Genomic DNA, 12,889 nt, shown 5'->3' with positions numbered 1-12,889 from the left:
ATGTTTATGTATATACTATACATATAGCAGCAAGTTGCTTACAATATTGTACAATTCATATAATCATCACGAGTTGTATACTGTATACAGAAGAGAGAAGAGAAAGATTGTTTGCCGTTTATTTTAATAGCACCAGTAAAGCTGTCAAGGTGTGGTCTACCTGTCTCTTTTGCCTCCTAATAATATTAAGTTTTTTAAATCCAAATTTTTTTATTTAAAAAAAGAGTTTATAAGAATAATAATTATAAATTTAATTGAAAATCAATTATACATATCAACAAGTAATATCATAAAAGTTTAGTGAAAAAGTTTTTAAGTCCATACATACATACATATACTAAATTATTATTATTATTATTCAGTGACTTTAATACCTACACAAGTTTTATATATACATATAATATCCAATTATTGTTATTATTTTATTATAGATATTCATAGCATGGTGTTTTGATAACTGATAAATGATAATTATTATTTGTCATATCTACAATTCAAGTCATTCGTGACATACATATTTTTTCGACACGAGGCACTATAGTGTATATTATCTTTATATATATTTATTTATTTTTTTATTAATTAAATTTTCGAGTTAATGAAAAATGAATAAATCTAATGCATGTACTAACTGAAAATTTTATATCTGCATAAAAAATATTAAATATACCACAAGTATTATTTTATTTTGATAATTAAGTTGATAAATTAATGAAATATTAAAATATTTGACCAAGACTATTCATTGAAAATCAACAAAAAATATGGATAAACGTAAGTATTTTTGCATTATTTTATTTTTAATTAATTTAATTTATACAGAAATATAAAACTCTATATCACGAGAAAATTAAAATTAAAATTAAAGAGTTCAATGCGCTATACATATATATATATATATGTGTACGTTACTAATTTTTGTGCAAAGTTAGATAATATTATTATGAGGCAATTTAAAATTTAAATTTAAAATTTTTTTTTTTTCAAATATACCTAATTGTCGTTATTAAATAATAAACAACAAAAAATATTTCAAAATTATATAAATATAATAAAAGTAAAAAGCGACGAGGAACAAGATAAATATCGCATAATGTCATAGCTATATTGTTGTTGCAAGCTGTCTATTAGGAAATAATAATGTTGACAATATAATAAAACGAATAGATAATTATTTATTATTATTTTGTGGCTAAGTTTAATTATTTCTCACGACTTTGACAATTTTTTTTCATTGTATTTAAATATAGATAGATAGATATGTAGGTATAGATAGATGTGGTCATTGCGCCTCGTTTTAAATTCTCATCACATTGCAATTCTTATTCATCCATCTAAGTATTAATATTATTATTATTCATTTGTGAACCACAAAAATTTATTTTGATTTTACATATGAAAAAAAATATTAAATAAACTATACAATTATATTTTTGTATTTTGATATGCTATATACACACACAATGCATTATGTTATATCAAAGAGCCTTGGGCCATTTTATTTTATTTATTAGAAATAATTACTTTGTTCTTTAGTAATTCAGACTGTATAGTGAGAATAAAAAAAATTAACGTCCTTAATTATAAAATGAACGAAAAAAAAATTATATACCAATATAGTATATAGATATTTTATAAAGTTGCGATCCCGAGATGAAAGTATATCTACGACAAGGTCATGTGATGATTTTTTCATATATGTGCAGCATTATTTTTTACATGACAGTGACATACTATCATCAAAATGACAAGGTCATTACAGATTAATAAATATACCAACAAGGCCGCAATAAAATGTCTAAATGTTTATAATAATAATAATAATAATAATATATTATTTTATTTTTTGTTTTAGGAAAAATGAGTAAAATTATCTTTGTCATAATTTTTGTAATATCATCATGTAAAATAACATTTGGATTTAAAACTGGTGCACCATCAGGATCATGTGATAATTTAACGCCACATCATGAAGGCACAACAGCTGAATTGTCAGCTTCACCATATCAAATACTTTTATCACCTGGACAAACTAGAATTATTGTGTTGCTTGGTAGTCGTCAGGGTTTTGCTTACAAAGGCTTTATTATGAATGCCAGAGATATTGCAACTGGTCAACTTGTTGGTGAATTTACAGTTGTACCAAAACTTGCTAAATCAATTGAGTGTATAACAGATATCAAGGTATTTCATTAACAAATTATACATATGTGCCTATATCTAAATTACATGTAAATTTATTAAATTACAGAATGGTGTCACTCACACTGATACAACAGATAAACGTAATCTTGAATTTGAATGGGTACCACCAGTTAATTTTGAAGGAACAATTGTATTCAAGTAAATAATAATAATAATAAACACAATACATATGATGAAAAGTATTAACATGTTTATATTTTTATTTTTTAGTGCAACATTTGTACAAGATTGGTCAACATATTGGGTTGGTGTTGAATCAGATCGTGTAGATATTTCACGTAATAACATTGTCATAATGTCAACTTTATCACCACCATTACCACCACCATCACCAAAAACAACAACAACAATTCCATATTATGATTTAGCCATGAGAAAAAAGGTATATATGCATATATTAAATATTAATAAATATAATAATAATAATAATAATTTTTAAAAAATAAAAATAAATATAGGATATTGAAAAACCAAAACGAGCTGGTATATATGAAGGTTGTGGTAAATTAAAAAATTGTTTTGGAACACCAGATGGATGTATTGATACAGCTGATTGCAAAGCAATTGTTGCAATTGATGTTAAAGGAGAAAAATATACATTTGAATTATTGGGAGAGGGAGGCAAGTATGTTGCACTTGGAATATCAAACGATGAAAAAATGGCAAGTATATTTATTATAAATATTATACTATATATATACATGTATGTAATTATGTTAAAAAATTTAGGGAGATGATAGTGTTGTCGAGTGTGTTGATGAAGCAGATGCTATTAAAATTTACATGTCTTGGAATGATGGAAAAAAAAATAACAGAATAACAAATGTAAGTTTATTTTATTTTATTTATAAATAAATAAATTGTAATATTTTTTTTTTTTTTTGTTTAAGACTGGAGGAATGGTAAAATTACAAAAAAGTTTTATCGAAGATGGCCATATTTATTGTCAATTTACAAGAGATACAAAAACAATTGTTAATAATCGTGAATTTAATATGGAAAATAATGCATATTATCTACTTTTAGCAATTGGAAATAAAGTTACAAGTTAGTTGGTAGATGTTTTGTGTTGAAAATATTAAATTATCTAATTATTTTTATTATTATTATTATTATTATTGATTTAAATAGAAAATGGAATTGGATATCATGATATTTTGAGAGAAGCATCAAGTCAACCAAAAAAATTATCAGACATTGGAGAATTTACAGCAGCAAGTGATGTACTTATTCGTCTTCATGGTGCTCTTATGATTGCTTCATGGATTGGTACAGCTTCAATTGGCATATTAATGGCAAGATATTATAAACAAACATGGCTTAGATCAAAAATTTGTGGAAATGACCAGTGGTTTGTTGTAAGTTATTTATTTATTTATTTAATTAATTAATTTTAGTTTTAATTTTAATTTTTTTTTTCACAGTGGCATAGATTTTTTATGATTCTTACTTGGGCCATGACAATTGCTGCAAGTGTATTGATATTTGTTGAAATTGGTGAATGGAGCTCAGCAACAATACACGCATCATTTGGTGCTGCAACAACAATATTAACATTTATACAACCTTTTATGGCTGCATTAAGACCACATCCTGGTACACCAAGACGATCATTATTCAATTGGACACATTGGCTTGTTGGAAATGCAGCACATATATTTGCCAGTTTGTTTATTTTTTTTTAAATTTATTATTATTCAATTAATTAATTAATTAATCAATCAATCAATTTCAGTTATTGCTTTGTTCTTTGCTGTTGGACTGAGCAAGGCTAAATTACCAGATTGGATGGAATGGATTCTTGTTGCTTACGTTATTTTCCACGTCATCACACACATAATTTTATCGGTAAAATATTTTTATATTTTTATTAATATACAAATAATACTATTAATATATATAAAAATGTATGTTATGTTTATGTTTATGTATTATATAGTTTGCTGGTTGTGCATCAGATAAACGAAATAGCCAAAGAGTTAATGCATTTCCAATGAAAGATATACATGGAAGAGGATCAATGGCTCATCAAGATGTTAAACGTGATGCTCCAGTAAGTTATTAATTTATATTTATTTAATTTACATAATTTATACTTGTATTTTTGTATTATTGTTTTAGTTGGCAAGCATGAGGAAATTTATATTTGGTATTTACATTTTGGTTATTCTTGCTTTTACAATGATATTCATTATTCTCACGGTATTTGCACCATTTGAAGAAAGTTGGAATACTCTGACAAATAAAATGACCAGTTACTAGTATACATATATTTACAATGTACATTTTTTTTTTATTTTTAAGCAAGAATTTAAATTTTTATTATTATTATTATTATTATATAAAAAGTTTTGATAAAACAACAACAACCACCTAGATGCTATTGAAATTATCCTTCTAGTCGTTTGACTATATACACTAGTACAATCCACCATCGAAAAAATTATTATTTCATCTCATTTGAATTTTGAATTTTGAATTTTGAATTTTGATCAAGTAATAATAAATTTATCCTTAAAATTAAATAACAATAATTTAAAATCATTGGTCAGAATGTTTATATGTTTCATTATAATTATTTTATTGCCATAATATATTTTCTATGGCATCAAGTGTACTTGCGTTGTCGTATGTTATACTTGTTGCATATATATAATATACAAATAATAAAAATAAATATATAATTATAAATCAACTAAATAAAAATGTGGAATATTGTATGCTGCTGTCTCTGCAAATGTATAGTATAATATTAATGGTGGATATATATAATATAATAAATTAAATAATAATTGTTATTTTTTTAAAATAAATAAATAAATAAATAATATTTATAATTTTATATTATTTTTATGTGATTGTTAATTATTTAGATTATATGTAATAATATTATTATTGGGCTAAGTAAACGCGCGCATGAATAAAAAAAAATAAAATAAAAGGCAATGGATCGAAGAATAGAGGGTGAGAGGGCTTGTGTGTGGACTGTGTTTTATGTTTTTCTACTATATACATGTACTAGAAAAATAAATAAATAAATAAGTAAAATAAAATAATGATAACAATGTAAAAGCTCTCCACCATATCACCAAGCGCTAGTAGTATAGTATAGACCAGTATAGCCAGTATAGACTATAGACGTAAAGCACAAGTAGGGGTTGAAACAGGCTGAAGGGGTGAATGTCATGACATCGGATTTCGAAATGGCCGGAACAGGCTGGAATAACCGCAGTTCGATTCAAGACACCGGCCGGCTCGTTCATTCATTATATATTATAAATACATCGCTAAGTTGTTGATTTTTTTTCTCGTTATTTTTATATATTTTTCGCGTCTACTTGGGAGCTTTATTCTCCATCTCATGCGATTATTGTATTATTAATATGGATAATATGTAAATGTGTGATGTGTCACGTGTGTGATGTGTAATTATATTTACAGTAATAATTGTTATTGAGTAAACAAACAAACAACAAGCCAATCAACATTTCTTTCTTTTATTATTATTTCACTACCATAAGCATTCTGCTGCCACCCTTTACTATAATAACTCCAGCCCCTTGTAATTAATTTTATAATTTATCATGCAAGTGGCTAAATAAATTTATTAAATATATAAATAATAAAAATAATATAGATTGTCATTATTATTTCAATTGTCTTTAATTATTTATGACAAAACAAAACAAAAATAATTATATAGGTATATTATTTAATTATATCATCATCAGAATGAATTAGATTTTAAAAAGAAAAAAATCAATTTTCATGTCAGTGTAATGATATATATACTTGAAACACAATTAACTAATTAATTTATTAATAAATCAATATTATGTCTATGCATTTAAATATAACTATAGGTATATGTATGCTGTGTTCTGTGTCAATTATAGTTTAAAATATTCACAATTATTTTATAAATATATATAGAACATATCATTCAATTCAAAATGAAAAAAATATATTACAAGTAATATAAAAATTATTTACTTGGCTTTTTTAATAAAAAAAAAAAAACATCCAAATATCCAATTCGCAACGCGCAAGTGTATATCTATATATCATATGTATATCTAATGCGCGTGTCTCCCTTTTTCTTTTCGTTGTTTTTTTTTTCCAATACTATTAGTGCATGTACGCTTGTGCCTCAACATTTTACAATAAATACATGAAATTGTTTATTAACAAAAAAATATTCAATCAAGTATTTTACAAATATATAAATTTAAATTTAATTATTTTATAGATATATAACACACAAAGCATTACAATTTATTTGTAAATTATTTTTTATTTTTCCAATAGTCACTATAGTTACGTCACAATTGCCATAAGTTTGTAAAATAATATTAATACTCAACTTTATTACTTGGCACATGTTTCGACTCACTCATTTCTTTTTCTCCTCATTTCATCACATCAATACTTTTGTATGTACATTCATAATATATACCTAAATATATTATATATTTGAATATATTTAAGAATCCATATCTCAGGTCACCCCACTCATAGCATTATTATTATTATTTATAGTATATACCTTGGCTAATTGTAAAATGTCATTATATTATTATTATTATTAAAGGGAACATGAAAAATTGAAAGAAAGAAAATAATAAAACAAAACAAAACAAAAGTGTTTTTGACTCAAACTTGTTATATATTGTGGTGAAAAAAAAAAAATTAAAAGTATATACTTAGTGAAATTAAAAATCAACAATAATTAATCAAATTGAGTACAAATAAAAAAAATAAAATAAAATGGCAGTAAAATTATTATATTTAATAATAATAATTACATGTTGTAATTTACTTGGAATTGGCAATTTAGTATATTCACAAAATCCAGTTGATAATAATAATGATAATGATAATGATGATGATGATGATAATGATAGAACAGCTTTTGAGGCTGCATTTCAAGGTAAAATATTTATTATATACCTATATTTAAATTTTATGTATTTTATATTTGATGAAATGTTTAATATTTTTGTTTGCAGGTAAATGTGGTCACAATTCACCTTGTGAACAATTGTGCTATGAGTTACATGATGGCATGTATGAATGTGACTGCAAAGATGGATTTGTACTTCATAAAAATGGCTACAGTTGTGGTGGTAATTATTTATATTTATTTTTAAATGTACAAAATGTTGTTGTTATTATTATTATTTTTCATAAACTTGCGTTGTACACACAATACAAATAATGGCACTCGATTTAATTTAAACTGCAGCATTTTCAATTTTTTTATACTTATATATCAAAATATTTAAATAATAAAATTAACGGAATCTCCATTGACCTTGAATGCCAACTTGAGGTTGTACTCGTTGACCAGGTAATTTAAGTGCACCACCAGATGCACTAATTCGTCCATCTTTACCTTGCCAAATATTGTGTTGATAATCGAGATTCCAAGTTGGACGTCTTTCTGGTCCACTCAATGGTTTTTGTCCTTGCAAAACAATTGATCCTTGTGGTTGTGGTTCAGGTGATCTACGCCAACGTAAATTACCTCCTCCTAATGATGATGGTCTTTGAATGGGTTTTGGACGATTCTATATTTTTTTATTTATTTTCATTAATTTAAATTTACATATACATAGGTATAGGTATAGGTATATTTATGAAAAAATAATTAAACAAACATACGCGTATACTTACAATAAGTGGTGGATTTGTCACTGAAAAATCTCTATTTCCAATACTTGGTTCATCGGCAATTACTGTTGCAATTATCATTGCCAAAAAAATACTTGATACAAATAATAACTTCATATTTATTTGTATAATTTAAATTGTCGAATGATTTGAAATGTAACGCGTCTCAATTGACTTTGACTTTCATAGATAAATGTCGTACTTTATATACCACACACAATATTCCTCAATCATCATCATCATCATGTCATAAATTACAAATACACATTAATACGCATATAAAATTAATATGTTATCTAATTGAAAAATAACAAGGAAAATTATTAATAAAAAATATGACGTCTTACACAAATGGGAAACCCACTTTTCTTTTTTCTTTTTTTTTTTTCATAATAAAAACAACAACAAACATATGCTGATGCTGCTATATATTGTATAATGTATAGGAGGTAAAACCAGATAATAAAATTTAATAGATACACAATGTTATTATTATTATTATTATTATTATTTATCTATATAAATAATTTCAATATTCATTGCAATAAAATGTCGATAATTATTATTGAGGAAAATATTTAAGACATTGAAAATTTGTTTACAATTTTATAATTTTAAAATTAATTATTTTTTTTTTCCAGTTTTAAACACGACACTAAACTCGTCAATGAATGATTCTCATAATGATGTGATTGATAAGGTAATTGAAGAGCGAGACAACAAGGAGGTACTTTATATGCCTGAAGCATCATTTACGATACATGCTTCTTCTCCAGCTGTTGATAACAATAGCAATAACAATAATAATTATTATTATAATCGTAAAAAAATTAAAAAAAATAAAGAAACCAATGAAATTCCAGATTTACCAATAAATAAACTCCACATTAACTCGAACATCAAGGTATACATATATAATATATATTCATTCATTACTTATATAAAATTAAATTATTTACTTATTTATTTATGAAAATTAATATATTTTTATTGACTTTTTTTTTATATATATTTATACTAAATAAAAAAAAGATGAATGTGGAAAAAAATATTTCAATAACAACAAGTAGTCCAAGTAGTCCAACTACAATAACAGAACCACCATGTAATCTTAATTGTGGACCAATTGGTAATTGTTATATTGAACAACTTCATGAAAATGATGATGATGATCAAGATGATCAAGAAAATATTACAAATAGCATTGATAATACATCAGAACAAAAACGTCGGTCTTTGTTTAAACATCGATGTCAATGTCCACTGGGTAAAAGTGGCACTTATTGTCAAAATGGTATTTATAAATTTAAAAAAAATCATTCATCATCATCCAACATGTAGCTAATAATTAATTTTTTTTTTCTCACAATTTTCAAGATGTCAAAATTAAATCACCACGTTTTACTGGTTTTGGCTGGTTGGCATTTTCTCCACTAAAAGCAGCATATAAACATGTACAATTAAATATAGATTTTCGTCCAGAAGCATGGGATGGAATTATTCTTCTTACTGGTGAACGTGATGATCTTCAAGGTGATTTTATGGCTGTTATTCTTCATCATGGATTTATTGAGTTTAGGTTTGTTTATATTTTTCATTTAATTTAATATATTATGATTATTATTATTATTTTATTTTTGAATTTTTGAATTTTTGAATTTTTAGATTTGATTGTGGAAGTGGTGTTGGAATTGTCAGAAGTACAGAAACTGTCAAGTTAAATGAATGGAATAGCCTAAATGTATTTAGACATCGTTGGGATGCTTGGATACAATTAAATTCAGATAAAAGAGTTCAAGGAAGATCAAAGGTATTATTTATTATTTATTATATTATTTTATAATGTTGTTTAAATGGATTTAATTTATCACACCCACAAAGCTATAGTGGCTGATTAAACTTTTGTTGTTGTAGGGTTTATTTTCGAGAATAACATTTCAAGAACCATTGTTTGTTGGTGGTCCTGGTAATACATCTGGACTTGAAAGACTTCCAGTTAAAATTGGATTCAAAGGATGTATTAGACATTTTGAAGCCAATGAGCATCATTATCGTTTTTTCTTGACACCACAAGGTGATACTGTTGCTGGTTTTGACGTTGGTGTGTATATTTAAAAGAAATAATTTTTTAAAATTAATTTATTTTTTTTTTTTATTCAAACCATTATTGTATTATATGTATACATTGACACAAAGAAATTTGTCCGGATAAATGAATGACCATGACTGGTTCAAAAGCTTGAGGCTTTTATCGATCTGACTCGAGTGAATAAAGCTTTACTTCAACAACAACAACAACAACTTTGCTATATAATTTTTTTTAATTATTATTATTAAATAATTATTTACAGATGAATGTACAGCAGATAGATGTAGCAAAGTTCCATGTTCTCATGGTGGTAAATGCTTAACAACAGGTGGAGATACAGCAGTTTGTTTGTGTCCACTTGGTTATACTGGTGACTTGTGTGAGACCCGAGTTGATCTTCAGGTAACTAATTATTAACATAACATAAATTATTTACACATGATGATTTATTTATATATTATTATTATCATTAGGTGCCGTCATTCAATGGTTCATCTTATTTACGATATCCTGGTCTTGGTGATACATCTTTATCTTGGCTTGAATTTTCAGTTACAATAAAGCCATTAGCACTTGATGGTGTATTATTATATAATGGACATCACAGTGATAATTCAACTGGTGATTTTATTGCATTGTATTTATTGTCTGGTCATGTGACATTCACTTTCGATTTGGGCAGTGGTCCAGCTACTCTCAGGTTATTTTTTTTTTTATTTTAATAATTTAAACAATATTACTATGACTTTACGTGTAAAAAAATTTAAATAATTTTAGGAGTAAATATCCAGTTAAATTGGGTGAATGGCTAGAGGTGAGAGTATCAAGAACAGGAAGACTTGCATCATTAGAAGTAGAAAATGAGCCAGCACAAGAAATTCTTGCTCCTGGAGCTTTTACACAATTATCATTACCACTTAATTTGTATCTCGGTGGTGCTCCATCAATTGATATATTTACAAAAAAAATTAAAACAACTGCAAGCTTTGTCGGTTGTATACAAACAATTGTACTCAATCATCGAGAGGTCTCGTATTATCATGATATTAATATTTTTTTTATATACCTATACATATTTTTAATTAATATTAATATTATTGGCAATATAGATTGGAATATTGGCTGAAGCACTTGGTGGTGTTAATGTTGGTAATTGTGGTCATGCATGTGAAGCTCGACCATGTGGTGATGCTGAATGTCGACCATTCAGAGAACGTTTTACCTGTAGATGTAATCCAACTTTTCCACATCCTTGTCCAGCTAAATCAACTGATGATGATAATAATAATAATCATTATTATTTTGATGAATATTTATTAAATCCAAGTACTTCGGAAATAACTAAATATGAAAAAAGTGTTCCAAGTTTTGTTGGTATTGACAGTTATTTACATTACAGTGATGCAGATACAATGAAAAGGTATATATAATAATAATAATAATAATAATAATAATAACAACAATAACAACAACTAATGTATATTTATTTATTTATTTTTTTTTTAAATCAAGAATTATAAGCTATCGAGTTGATATTAATATGCGATTTAGAACAAGTAGTAGTCATGGATTATTACTTTGGAGTGGTAGACAATCGGATAAACAACAATCAAAAGATGAAAATGATGATTATTTATCAGTTGGTTTGAATAATGGTTATTTGACACTTGCTTATAATCTTGGTTCGGGTGAGGCAATACTTGAATATAATTTTACAAAATTAAATGATGATTTGTGGCATCGAGTAAGAGCAGTCAGGTATATATAAATTTAATTTCATTAATAATGAATCATCATTATTATTAATAATAATAAATTTATTAATTTTAGAAATGAGCAATGGGCATCATTAGTTGTTGACAGTGGTACTGGTGTGTCTGCATCTTCACCAGGACAATTAAGAGAATTAAATACAGATACTGGTCTTTACATTGGTATGTTTTATTATTATTATTATTATTATTATTAAAAATATGTAGGTATATTTATTATGTTATATTTTTGTAATAATAATTAAATAGGTGGAGCTCCAGATATTGTGCAAACAACTGATGGAAAATATAAACGTGGAATTGTTGGTTGCATAAGTGATCTTGTGCTTGATTCAGATTTTTCAGTTGTTTTATCTTCACCTGAACAAGCAACAAATACACACTCGTGCATTCCATGAGTAAGTTATTATTACAATTTAACTCCAATAGATTTTATGCGGGATCAAAAATTGTGAAATTGAGTTAATTAGTATAGTACAATGAATTGTTGAATGTGTGAGTGTATCATTATAAAAAGTCATTAGATATTATTATTATTATTATTATTATTATCATTATTTGTTTTTTTAATTTTAATAAAAAATAAATAAATATACTTAATCATGTAAAAATAAATATTATAAAATTTAACATTAATTTATCATGAGACGTGGCCTAAGATTCACAAAAAAAAAAAAATTAAAATACCGGTGTTTATGTCAATTTTACTATATAATAATGATAATAATAATAATAATAATAATTTATAAATAAATTGTTATTATATGCTTTGTATTCGTGTTGTAATAAATTATAAAAATAATATCAAATCACGAGCATCATCTTATCTTGAATAATAATTAAATATAAATAAAATATACGCACTGATTAGAAAAATTAAATTTTTGTTTTTTCAAATTATAAAATAAATGTCTTTTGTGATTTGTACTGCTATACAATATTATATCTTTTAAAATATATGAAAATTTTTAAACGAGCAATTACAGGGTGCGTGGGGGTGTGCAATTACAATTATTTTTATTATATAAAAATTAAACAATGATGATGGAAAAAAAATAAATAAAAAACTAATGGATCAACTGGTGAGTTGATATTTGCAATAAAAAAAGGACGATAATGCCTTGCGTCATATCTACTTACTATAATAAAT

The 12,889-nt window shown here is 25.3% G+C and overlaps 3 protein-coding genes across 4 annotated transcripts; 2 read left to right on the top strand and 1 right to left on the bottom strand.

The window, feature by feature from the left end:
- The first annotated feature begins 31 nt into the window (after nt 1-31).
- Nucleotides 32-5,047, top strand: LOC122851156 (putative ferric-chelate reductase 1 homolog). 2 transcript variants are annotated; one of them, XM_044150211.1, is made up of 13 exons: nt 32-149; nt 432-774; nt 1,856-2,184; nt 2,252-2,343; nt 2,416-2,587; nt 2,664-2,867; nt 2,935-3,030; nt 3,096-3,252; nt 3,337-3,563; nt 3,630-3,870; nt 3,941-4,053; nt 4,145-4,258; nt 4,327-5,047. In XM_044150211.1, the coding sequence occupies exons 2-13, from the start codon at nt 765-767 to the stop codon at nt 4,465-4,467; spliced, it is 1,896 nt and encodes a 631-aa protein (XP_044006146.1). In that variant the 5' UTR covers nt 32-149; nt 432-764; the 3' UTR covers nt 4,468-5,047. The 2 variants fall into 2 exon arrangements, with proteins under 2 accessions (XP_044006146.1, XP_044006147.1); XM_044150212.1 differs by lacking the exon at nt 432-774 and having other exon boundaries at nt 61-149; nt 4,327-5,000.
- Nucleotides 5,048-5,060: 13 nt separating this feature from the next.
- Nucleotides 5,061-12,888, top strand: LOC122851154 (pikachurin-like). Its single transcript, XM_044150209.1, has 15 exons — nt 5,061-5,630; nt 6,797-7,135; nt 7,215-7,331; nt 8,520-8,782; nt 8,911-9,172; nt 9,256-9,457; nt 9,544-9,688; nt 9,793-9,979; nt 10,230-10,369; nt 10,441-10,667; nt 10,745-10,994; nt 11,077-11,387; nt 11,480-11,725; nt 11,798-11,901; nt 11,989-12,888. The coding sequence occupies exons 2-15, from the start codon at nt 6,973-6,975 to the stop codon at nt 12,135-12,137; spliced, it is 2,766 nt and encodes a 921-aa protein (XP_044006144.1). The 5' UTR covers nt 5,061-5,630; nt 6,797-6,972; the 3' UTR covers nt 12,138-12,888.
- On the bottom strand, nt 7,325-8,084 carry LOC122851155. The gene is made up of 2 exons (XM_044150210.1): nt 7,882-8,084; nt 7,325-7,775 (listed from the first exon to the last, which is right to left on the bottom strand). Exons 1-2 carry the CDS (start codon nt 7,993-7,995, stop codon nt 7,500-7,502), a joined length of 390 nt encoding a protein of 129 aa, XP_044006145.1. The 5' UTR covers nt 7,996-8,084; the 3' UTR covers nt 7,325-7,499.
- Nucleotide 12,889: the final 1 nt, after the last annotated feature.

Source organism: Aphidius gifuensis, linkage group LG3 (genome assembly GCF_014905175.1).
Source record: "Aphidius gifuensis isolate YNYX2018 linkage group LG3, ASM1490517v1, whole genome shotgun sequence".
In the NCBI taxonomy this organism is placed as follows: Eukaryota; Metazoa; Arthropoda; class Insecta; order Hymenoptera; family Braconidae; genus Aphidius; species Aphidius gifuensis.
This window is presented reverse-complemented; position numbering and strand designations above follow the sequence as displayed.